At 39.9% G+C, this 11,756-nt stretch overlaps 1 protein-coding gene across 1 annotated transcript; it reads right to left on the bottom strand.

The window, feature by feature from the left end:
• Positions 1 to 3,928: 3,928 nt before the first annotated feature.
• Positions 3,929 to 10,532, bottom strand: LOC104519109 (serine/threonine-protein kinase ICK; the record flags this gene model as incomplete). Its single annotated transcript, XM_010166944.2, has 6 exons — positions 3,929 to 4,267; positions 4,732 to 4,845; positions 6,634 to 6,762; positions 8,157 to 8,308; positions 8,960 to 9,150; positions 10,233 to 10,532. Coding segments are annotated over 6 exons (1,041 nt in total), but the record flags the coding sequence as incomplete, so codon positions are not given.
• Between the last annotated feature and the right edge of the window lie 1,224 nt (positions 10,533 to 11,756).

Below are 11,756 nucleotides of genomic sequence, written 5' to 3'. Positions count from 1 at the left end.
CAGGGCTGACCGGAAAGCGGGTGCGTTCTCTGGGGGACTTGCAATTCTCTCCCCTACTCCCTGCAGGGGAGAGCGAGAGAGCGGCTGTGCTCGGCTGCAATCCAGAGGAGTGAAACCACCACACTTCTCCCACTTCCGTCCCCCAGTCACCTACAAATCCTTGAGCTCCTCACCTTATGCACACGCCAGTTACAATCCAGCATCTTTGCACTTGTACGTGTATTTTTCACCTAGTTCATCGCCTGAACAATTAATTTTAAGCCCACTTGAACAGTTAGCAAAAGGGATGGGATTGTACATTAGCAACTGCCTTCAGCTTCTCCTGCCTTGAAAGCAAGGGGAGGAGGCTGAGGAGAGCTGACACAAGACACTGAGAACAATTATAGCATAGCATAAACCAGACTAGAAATATTTCAGTTGGAAGGGACCTACAATGATCATCTGGTCCAACTGCCTGTCCTTCTTCTGAGGTGCCAGGCATCTCCTGTTTTAATTCAGTGTTGCAGTTAGTTTCAGAGGAGTGGACATCTAAAGACTAAACTATTAGCTTTACATGAAGCTCACGGGAAACCGCAGAAATTACGTGCTTAGGCTCCAATCACGTGGCCAATGAATTTGCAGGAAGAGCACGGCTCCCAGGAGGCAGGACCCCTCTGAGAAGACACCAAATGTAAGGCTTATTTAAAAAACCAAACCAACCCACAACTGAAAAAAACCAAACAAAAGCCAAATTAAAGTGCTTTTATTAAAAAATGAATAAAAGATCAAGACTCTAGTCAGTCAGTATGTCTTCAAGAGTAACTTTATTCCGGGCAGACTTGACACAGAAGGAATCAAACATTTATAACATTTTTGAACAAAAACACTGAATAAACAAGAACCGTTATTTCTTTACTCACTCTGAGAACTCCACCTTCTCATGCCACATAAGTTCAAAAATGTTCTTTCATTGTATGTTTTCCTCTTCACATTACGGAACATCCTACTCAACAGCCTTATTGGATACAGTGATATCATGGAAGTGGGTTTTGTGGCTCGGGGTTTGTTTTGGCTTTCTTTTTGCTAATATCATGGCACTTACACAATACTTGTACGAAAATCTGGATTTACAGAAGTGACCGAGTCCACTGTCGGGCCCCTTTATTTCCAACAGTCATTATTACATGTTGTGCATAAGCCTGAGAAAATGTAAACAGTAGAATCCTAAAAACATTTTGCATAAAGATGCTGCTAAATATTAAAACATAAAGTAGAAGGTTACGTACAATAAATTCTCAGATACGCTGCTTGTCCAGATTTCAGTATAATAAAGACCTATGTCTTTTCCACATCTGTATTGCACACTGAGGCAGCAGAGCAAAATACACAGCTCGGGCAGCTCAGTCCTCGCTCGGAAGTTTTGCCAACTTCAGTAGGAATCTGCTTGAGTAAAGGCTACAAATGCTGCCATTATACTTAGCTAATTTTCTGTCCCACTAAGTTAAAACTAGCAGAAGTGAATCTGGGTACTATTAGCTTTTTTTTTTTTGCAAAATAAAGGCTTTAATTTGGGAAAGGAAGAAATATGCAAAAAAAAAAAAAAAGAAAAAGAGGTACTACTTCATTTTCTAATCTTTTTGCTGGACTGAACAAAACCTGAATGCTATAAAGGCTCAGAGATTACAGGCCAGGCTCAGATTCATCCTGTACAGCTTTAAACACATGGAGTGGTCCCCATCTTTAGTAGAGAGACCCAGGCATCTCCAGAGGGCTGCTAAGTTCTCAGGTGAGCCAAATTTTTCTCGAGATGATTCTCACTCACCCCTGGTTTAGAGTCAGCTCCCAACAAAGGAGCTCATACTCAGGTGCCTGCAGTGAGGTAGGACGAACCCAAACCTCAGCAGCCCGTTCTCGTGACTTGTTCAAAGGGCTCCTGCTTCCACTAGTACAAATTAATTGTATGGAACAGACTGGTTAAATTGACTACTTAGGTCTAGGGATATTGAGGATAGGTTCAGGGTGTTTCCTTTTGAGACCAATTATTCAGTGATAAAATAAATTAAATGATATCTAGACATAAATACAGATATTTATTTCCACCCAGAGAAACAACTATCTTTTCATTTCCAACACAAATATACAGATTTCCCTTTCCACTTACCCAAAGACATCACCACTGTGTGCTTTAGAAACTGAATGGCTGCTTTACTGTACTGCTGTGCATTGGCATCACTGCTTTGGAAGCAGTTAGGCATGGTCTGGAGTTAGTACTCGCTACAAACAAATAACGGAGTAGATGGACACGTAACATGTCCTTGGCATGTGTAAGTCTTACATCCATACTTTTTTTTTTAATGCACAGACCCTTTTGCTCCCTTTTTTGTGGACTGAGTCCATGAAAGCAAAGAGTGACCAGTGCTCCTCGTGGTAACCCCTGTAGCACTGAGCCAGCAGCCTACTACTCTAGGGTTCAGCTTCCTCCAAGTCCCACACGCTTTCCATGAGAAGTACTGAAAAGGCCAGCGCTTAGAAATGGCTGGATACTGAGAACCATACCTGATCTGATCCCTTTAGACTGGATTTAAGTCTCATGAATAAACTATCTGCCTGATTGGTTCATAAAATGAGCTCAGGAATGTGGGCATCTCTGTACACTCCTGCAGGAAGATGCATTTTCACAGTACACTTCAGCTATAAAAGATGCTCTCCCACAGCACTGTGGAAGGAGGTGCAGGAACAGCCAAATACTGACTGTGACCTAAACGCATCTTTGGTGACAGCTGGACTCTGGCACTCCTTTCCAGTCCAGAATTAAACCAGACTATGGGACTATTTTCTCTATAACCTGATCATTATTTTTTTCTTATAAACCGAGTTAAACTGCTCTTCAAAGGGCTTTATCAGTTTCTGTGAAATCAATCACAATTTTAGAGCGTTTTTTAGCAGGACCAAGTAAGATCCCAGTAGAGCCTGAGGGCCTAATTTACAGAAGCTGACATACTCTTCACATTGTAAGTGACGATGTATTAAAGTGAAGAAGAACTGAAGTAAGCTTAAAATGACTCATTTCCTCTGGATTTTTTTTTTTCTGAGAAGAGATTTATAACAGTTGTGAAATTCAAGTCAGCTACATAGATGTATATTGTTTCCTTAAATTATGCTGCTGGCATAACACCAGGACTTTGTTACTCTGAAACCAGCTTTATAATTGTTAATACTGTCTTAAATATGTCTTCAGATCTTATATTCTCAACAACAAAAAAAGAAGAAACAGAATCTGATTTTTCTCCTTAGGAATCATTAGAACATTTATATTAATTTAACAGAGGTAGGTTCACATTCTCTTTCATAGTGAACAGTGCCAAGAACCAACTTTGAAGCAGGACAAGAGTGCTGTGTCAGAAAACAGATCTACAGAAGGGTATTCACCCTTCACCAAACAAGAAGATTCTCCAAATTTGGTACAAGCAAAAGAATGGAGCTGGAAAGCTGGGCAGCAGTCCAACAAAAACCTTTTAAAGGTAAAAATAAAGAAAAAAAAGCCTCCCACTGACTTTCAGCAGTTTCTCAGTGACCGCAAAGGAGAGTTTGGACTGTCACTCATTCCTCTGATGGCAGTACAAAGCAAATGAGTATAGGACAACAGAAGTGTGGCATCAAGACATGGCATCGCTGAAATTACACAGCCTCATTTAGCACATAAAATTCAGGAAGTGTCTAATGAATGCCCCTTCCTCAGTATTTCTCTTCCACTGCAATATTGCACCGCTTTGCTTTTTTAATCCGCTTTTATAAAAAAGTTGAATCTAATAAAGGAAAAGTTAAATTTTTAAAAAGTTCATTAGAAAAATTTATTGTATAAAAATGCCAAACCCCCTAAGCCATATATACAAAATGTATCAGATTTATGAAAATAACTGGACTCAATTATATAACAAAACAATTTTATACAAAAAGGTACAAGATTGTATTCAAATTAATACAAATAAAAGTAAAAAACCCTTTCTAAATGTCTCGTTCATAGAAGATCTGTTTCTTTTAAATTTACAGGTATATAAAACAGTATCAAATTGTCTCATGTTAGCCATCATCTCATGGGAAACACGCGCTAATTCAGAGAGTATTTCCATACGTCACCGGTGAGCACCATACTTTGCAGACCAGTCAACACGCCCATGGATCGGCTGAGCTGGTGGTGGCAGAGGCATTAACCTTGGTGTGCTTTTCGTAGGCGAATTGAACGGAGGTCGTCCAAGATGGGGTCTTACTGACTTCAGAGTAGCATAATCTAAAGAACCAAAGAAAGTGCCATGAGATAAAGGTTCAGTGAGTAGCTGGCCACATTGAACTGCAACTGGATGCAGGGCCAGATCCTTATTTTTCCAAGAATTAAGACTCCTTTTTTAATAGAATTTGCTGATGTGAAACAGTAGTGGATCCAATCTCTAAAAGCTTATCAGACAAGGAGTATTTATACCATTGATTTGACAAGTGTGAATTCTGTGCCAGCTCTCAAACTATCCTCTAGGTCCCACTGAAATAAGCTGTGGATAACCCATGTATTTCCTTAACAAAGTAAAAATAAACCAAATCCTTCTCCATATGAAGTTCTGCAAGGTTACAAACTGCAGTTCTAGTCAATCAAATATTTACAAATAAAGTAAAGCAAAGATGTGTAGTTCAGTGCTGCCTATACACAGCATTAGCAGAGTCATGAGCAAGGGACCGAGACAACTTTGGTACTATACTTACTAGAAGATGGATCCACAACTGGTGCTAACTGAACCCTCTGCCCAGCAGAGCCTACTTCCTTCTTCAGAAATGAAGGGATATAACCACTAGTTAGACCACTTGATCCTATGGGCCCTGAAAGAAATAGCAAGGAACACTTGAGCTCAACACCATGGACCTCCCATACTATCCACAGATGACAAAGGTGTGCACTGATGGGTCATATTCAAGACCAAGCCTGATCATGGACTGATGAAAACAAGAACTTCATTGAAGACACTAGAAATCCACAGATCCTATACATACCTGCATTCAGGAGACTGTCAGCATCAGACTGCATTAAAGAATGGAAAACAGGTACAAACTGTACTCTCAGAAGGGCAATTTCTGCATCTCCCTGACATCTCAGCTTTTTCAAGGTTTCTCAAAGCTTTCAAAACTTAGCATTTCAGTTGGAACCATTTTGTTTGACTTTCAGCAACTAGGTCCTATGAATATACCCACTCGTGATTTCTGTGCAGTGAGTCTGGGGTTCTGGTGCTACACTAAGCTCTTACTGAAGCCAGAAAGAGTGCAGCTTAATCAACTGCGACAGATTCATGTTCCAAATTTCGGAAGTCAGCTATGAAACTTGTCCCTAAAACAAGCAGGAACAGATATGACTGACCTGTAGGATAAGCTGCAGAAATTGGAGCAAAAATAGTTCTAAATAAAACAGTCTGGAGTCAGAGTGCAGACGGACACTAAACAAGTCAGCATGAGCAGATCAGATCCACTGCACGTACACTGATAATGTACTACAGCAGCAGAGCAGTGGCAAAGCATGTTGTGGGAAATGGTGGTAATAATTAAAAAAGGAAAAGAAATATAATGATATCCTATGCAGCTAGAAAAGAAATGAAAACTTGTAGAAGAGCCAGGAAGGAGACATGTGCTACGTATATAAAGGTTCTCTTGTAGTTTAGCCATTTACAACACCCTCCCATCTTGAATCTTTGAAGAACAATTTTCTGATTAAATTACATCCAAAATTTTAAGATTTTTATTTTCTAAACCAGAGTTCCTAAAGGCCCAAAATGTTTCTTTGGGCCAAGAATCAACAGAAACTTTCTCAATCAATCATTTTTATAACAACATACGCAAAACAAGTACTGCACTGCAGAACTGTAATATCACATGGAAACCTAAAGCCAAGGAAGCCTTAGAGAAGAAATACACAGACACGATCTAGAAACAACAACATGTTTACAACATGTTTATGTATATCTGGTAAAATCTAATGTACAAACCTACAAATAAATTACTTCAAATCAAATAATAGGGATTAAATACCTGAAATACCAAATGCCCCCAAAACCTGAAGAAGAAAAATAGAAGAGTTTTGCACTTTTTCTGTGATTTTTTTAAAGCTACAATTATTTCACTAATTTAAACAGCACCAATTAAAAAGACTTGATGACGGATGATGTATTTTATTTGCTTTATTCACACAACAAGAGTGGTGTGTATGGCTAGTTCAATTTAGACCAGCTTCCTCCTCTATGACAGTCATTTATGTACCAGCCGGACTAAAATAATTTGGAAACCTGAAAATCTGACTTCGGAAAACTGGCAAAGGCAACTGAAGGCAAGATGAAATATTTCAGGTTGAAGAGACCTAAGGTGTCCAACCTTCTATGCACGTGGTACTTCAAACCAGACTTCTGGGGATTCATTAGAAGAAATTACTACGCTTCAGTTGAAGGCAGTCTCCAAATCCAAGGAAGAGTACTCGTAACCGATTTCGATGGAAAGAACAGACACAGTAGCACTCATCTTCAGAGCTGACAAGGCATTAGAAAGGAGTGACCCCAAAATACAGCTGTCTGGAATTGCACAGACATCACCTATTATCTTTTCTCAGTGTTAAGCACAGCTTCTTACCTGAATTCATCCTGTTAATACTTCCTCCCAAACCGGAAGCTCTCCCAGGCAAACCAGAACTCGGCCAGGGATTAGCCGGAACAGGCTCTTTGTGTGAAGTGGAGACTATGCTGTTCTTTGTGCTTATTCCTGTTGCCAAAACACAAAAGTTACCATGCTGAAATCTCTGTTGTTGGACAGGCTTGCATTCATTCTGTCTGATGTACAATCTTAAAGCCTACGTCCAGTTCAGTGAAATTAACCAAAACATTTTCACTCCTAACATGCCCCTGGGTTACTTCCCATCCTCTCCTATGGAAATGCTATGACCAGCCACAGGCCCTACTTCTGCAAAGATAACAGTGGTAAGTAGTTCCACAAGCATCCATGGCTGCTTCTGTCAAGGGACAGGATCCTTACATCAAGGCCACAAATATTCTCAAGTCAAAGACGGTGAACCTTGCTATGTAAATGAAATCTGTGCTTCGTATCACACACAGCATGTTACAGCTTTTAGCCTCGCAGTGACAAGATAACCGAAGAGTAAATAATGGTAGATTACATTTCTCATAGTACTGTACTTTTCTTTGGTGTATCTACTGAAACCACAGATTGTGCAAACAGTTTGCAGTAGAGTTCATATGTCACATATTATTTGTATTTAATATACATCCCATATTTAAGCAGGGTACCTCACATGCAAAGATCTGCTAACAATTTATAATAAGGTAAAAGCAGGCTTGGGATCAATGTGTTCTACAATCTCCTCTAGTAATACAAATTTTAGCTACCCAAACTCTATAGTGATCCAGGTTGGAAGTCACTGAAAATAACTGTTTCAGGAAAAAAGACTGAGTTTACCATCATGATACCTTCTAGTTTACTTAATTAATTTTGAAGTATTAGTACTACAAGTGACGGAGCAGCTAATACTGCCTTTATAAACAGAAATTATGAAACAGGGTACATTAATATTCAGCTCATTTTAAACACAGGCAGACATGCTGTCCACCGCCTGTACTTCATCCTGCCCCAGTGCTGGCCTCAGAACAGAGGTTAACATGGAGACAGACATGCAATTCCTCTATAGAGACACGGATTTGCATTCTATTTAACTCCAAGCTACAGCAAAGCTTATTCCCACTATTAGTCAGCTTCTGTTGTTCATTATATATGAGTACTATATACTCATGAGGTAAATGTAGGGCACTTTCTTTTCCCGTCTAGAAGACCAGACTTTTTAGGGAAATAGCTTGGCACATTAACAGACATTTTCTAACACACTTCAAAGTATAAGAGAGTATCCAGCAGGAGGAAGAAGTGCCGACAATCCTGTCCCCCTGTAAGCAGGATTTATCTCAGTTGCTAGACTGCTAGAATGTAGTTTCTATCATGGCCATTTACATCAGCAAAGTCCTTGCTCTCCTCATTTTCTTTAAGCAGTAGCCTCCCTCCACAAGCTCAAAGTCTAATGTAACACTGACTATTTCATACTGCTGTTGGAATTACAGGAATAAAAAGAAATTAAGTATTTTTTTACTAACCAGGCAGATACCTAGAATGTCTCAAGTAGTGTTGCTTTGCTGCAGAAACTCCCAATGTGGGAGTGTCCTGCCGTGGAAAGGTCACATGGGACGTTGCCCTGCTGCCAGAGCCTACAGCATCCAAAGGCTTCAGGTCCAAAATGCTTTCAAACCTGTAACCCAAAAATTGCTACACTTAGTCCAATTCCTATAGCATATATTTATCCACAGTTGGCCTTCTCATCTTCATCCCATCTCCAGGAATCATCTCCTCATAGTGTGTTTGCTACAGCATAATCACACAGAAAACAGAGTATTTTCTGCCTGAAGCCATATAAGTGGCCCTGAAAATCAGATTTGCGCTTCTAGTTCCCTTACACATTGCTTTTAAAGTTTGTATAGATCACTCAGTATGATTTTCTCTACTGTGTATGACCCATGGAAACTGTAGCTTCAGAGTCACCCAAAACAGTTCATATGCATGGAATATGTCAAAATGGTTCATATGTGAAACAGAAAGTCTATATTCAAAGATTAACTTAGGAAGACTTCAGCTAAGCATCATTTTTAGTGGGGAAAAATGAACAAGGAATTGTACAGAAGGGTGTACTGTCCATCAAAAAATGTGTTGCAATTCAAAGGTCAGCATTCAACAAGCAGCAAAGGCAAAGCAGGACAGAGACAAGCTGCATGTCCTTTACCTTTACCCTCCTGGATATGTTTCTAGATCCACAGAAAGCATAAAGAGTAACATTATGAAAAAAGAGGTGAAGCCTAAGGAAGTAAGAACAAATAGCACATGGACATAAAAGAAACAAACTTACCTACAAAGAGCTTCATCACTTTGCTGCTTCTTGTTTTTCAAGTCCATCCTCGTGATGGAAGAGCTGAAATTAAGGTCTTCCAAGTCATCCCAGTCTTCAGAACTCTTCACTGTTCTAGCAAGATGTCCCCATCTTCGCCTAGCTTTTGGTTTAAGTTCACCATTTATATTCTCAGTCCCAGTAGATGTTTTCTGTTATAAAGATTGAAAAGAAACAAAGCCACACACACCATAAACAAGATGACAGAGGACTTTTTTCCCCCCTTTCTCAAAGAGCAAGTGGTGGTAGAGCTGTAACAACAGAATACCAATCATTCATTACACATACGAAGAACACAATCTGCACCTGGTAGACATTATAACATATATTTCTGCATTTCATCCTGTAATAAAGTATCTTGCACTGACCAAAGAATAAATTTCTTAGGTCTCAATTCCAATTCTATTTATATTTCACTATACACCTCCCAAGCAATTAGCTCACACTCAATTTTTATTTCTTGACCCACCTTGGGAGTACAAGACTGCATATGCACGTTTCTGTTTCCACGAGCCTGTGCCTAGACATCTACAAAACGTATTTTTCTTACAGGAAAACATAGGTACAAATTTGTTTCTTTCAGCCACTCAAGCTCCTCAGTACATTTCAACCCTGTGTGACTGTACATGGCCAGTGCAGACCCTACTTAAGACTGATCTCTTAGCAGCAGCATTCACACTGTCTGCTCTTGTCCCTCATCTTACGAATCCAGCCTCCTTTTATCATCAACAGCAATGGTATGTTCTTATGCTGAAAGAAGAATCTGCTGTTTTCCATGGCCAGCATAGAAGCCTGAAGGGACTATTATTCTCAGTCACATATATTGGATGCTTTAAATGGATGAAGGCAATAACCTCCCTCCCCCTCACTTCAATACTACTTATCTTAATGCTTTTCTCTCTGGCATCAGTTCCATTAATATTCTGACCATTGTACATCCTTTTTACTCATATGAAATTACACTGTCATCCTTTAACTGGTGCTTTACAAGAAAAGAAGCATAAAATAGCTTTGAAATGAGAAACTGACTTGCTTGTTTTATAGCAATTGGATTTAGATTTCAACAGAGTGACTTTCAGTTGCTAGCAGAAAGTTATAACTATTCTTTATTCTCATTTCCTGTACTTTTGAGTAAAGCGTAAGAACCTTGAAAGACAACAAGAAAAAGATACACAGTTAAGGAAAAATCAGGCAGTATATCAGGAAGCATGTCTTATGCTAGATGGACCTTTACCTGCTGAGGAACCTTATTGTGAATTGCAGGCAGAATAACCTGGTTAGACTTGTCCTCCTGTAAGTAGTTACTGTGCTCAGCCCCAGAGTTGTCTGTCTTATATGGGTACACCAAGTGCTGAGAAGACTGGCTTTGTTGAAAAGGCCTCGATGAAATGCGAGCGTGAGGTTTTGGAGGAGGTTGTGCTGGAGGGACAGGCTTGATATGCAGAGACGATTTAGCATTATGCAGTTCCTTTTGTTTCCCCAGCTCCTGAATGCCCAGGGCATGACCAACCTGGAAGTACGGATATCGAAGTGCCTAAAACATAATGAATATGTTAGGATCCAATTTAGGAAACCAAAGTTGTTAACTTACCCTAGTCCTATGTGATAGTACAAATTTAATCTTTTTTTGGGGGGGGTGGGAAACAGCAGAAGACCCATCTCTCAACACTAAATTCTGGTAAACACAATCCACTTCAGAATAATGCTGCAATAGTACAAAAGTTTCAAGAGATACCAAGTTATCAAATCCTTTGTGGGCTTGCACAAAAGGAAAAGGTCCTGCAGAAGCAAGACACTTAACCAGGTATATGGTGTCTAGAGGTATGTTTCATAACGTGCCATCTCCTCACGTGTGTGTGCTCATGTGCAAACAGATGCACACCTGTCATGACACATTCAGCCATCAAGAACTGAAGGACCCCAGAGACATCCCATCTCTTCCATTCTCCAGTTCTTTCTCCACTGAAAGAAATATAACCCTCACGAAAATTAGCCTCTCTCTTTTTTGGAAGACATGTTGTTAAAAATATCTATATCCTGCCTTACAAGTAATTAAGGAGTGGTCAGTAAAGACAATTCATCTCTGCCCATCTTGCTGTTTCAGGGATACTCATCTTCCCTTCCCAAAGGCCTCTCAATGCAAAAAGCTTCTAACAGCTCCGATTCCTCACCACATTTGTACTGTCCTGTAAAACGTTCATTCCTTGTTCTTAATACCCAGTGATAGTATTTTTTGCTTTTCATTACCTTTGAGAGTTCTTAATCTATTTTACATTTTAACTGCTTTAATTAGCTTTAAAGCATTTTATTACAATTTTTACTGAACGTATGATATAATCAGAAATGTTCAGCTGTGGTCCTATTGAAGTCAAGTCAGATTTTAACCCAGAATCGCATCTGTTTTTCAAAAGGTGCCCTGCTCATTTCATTAGTTGGGTACTACCACCACTGTGCTCATATCTGAGACCAGTGGCTACTGTCAGCAACATCAGCAGGAGCACTGTACATGCAATACCGGTAACTTGGGCTATGCTTACACACAGGATGTTGGGATGTATCTACAGAACAAGTGAGCTGAGACTGGAAGCTGGCTGAATGGCCAGGCCCAGAGGGTGGTGATCACTGGAACAAAGTCTGGTTGGAGACCAGTAGGTAATCAGTGTACCCCAGAGGTCAATACTGGGGCAACTACTGTTCAACATCTATGTCAATTATGTCGCTGGTGGTGCAGAGTGCACCCTCAGCAAGTTTGCTGATG

Source organism: Antrostomus carolinensis, unplaced genomic scaffold, assembly GCF_000700745.2.
Source record: "Antrostomus carolinensis isolate BGI_N321 unplaced genomic scaffold, ASM70074v2 scaffold41794, whole genome shotgun sequence".
Taxonomy (NCBI): Eukaryota; Metazoa; Chordata; class Aves; order Caprimulgiformes; family Caprimulgidae; genus Antrostomus; species Antrostomus carolinensis.
Note: the sequence above shows the minus strand (reverse complement) of the source record. Positions and strands in the feature narration are given on the sequence as shown.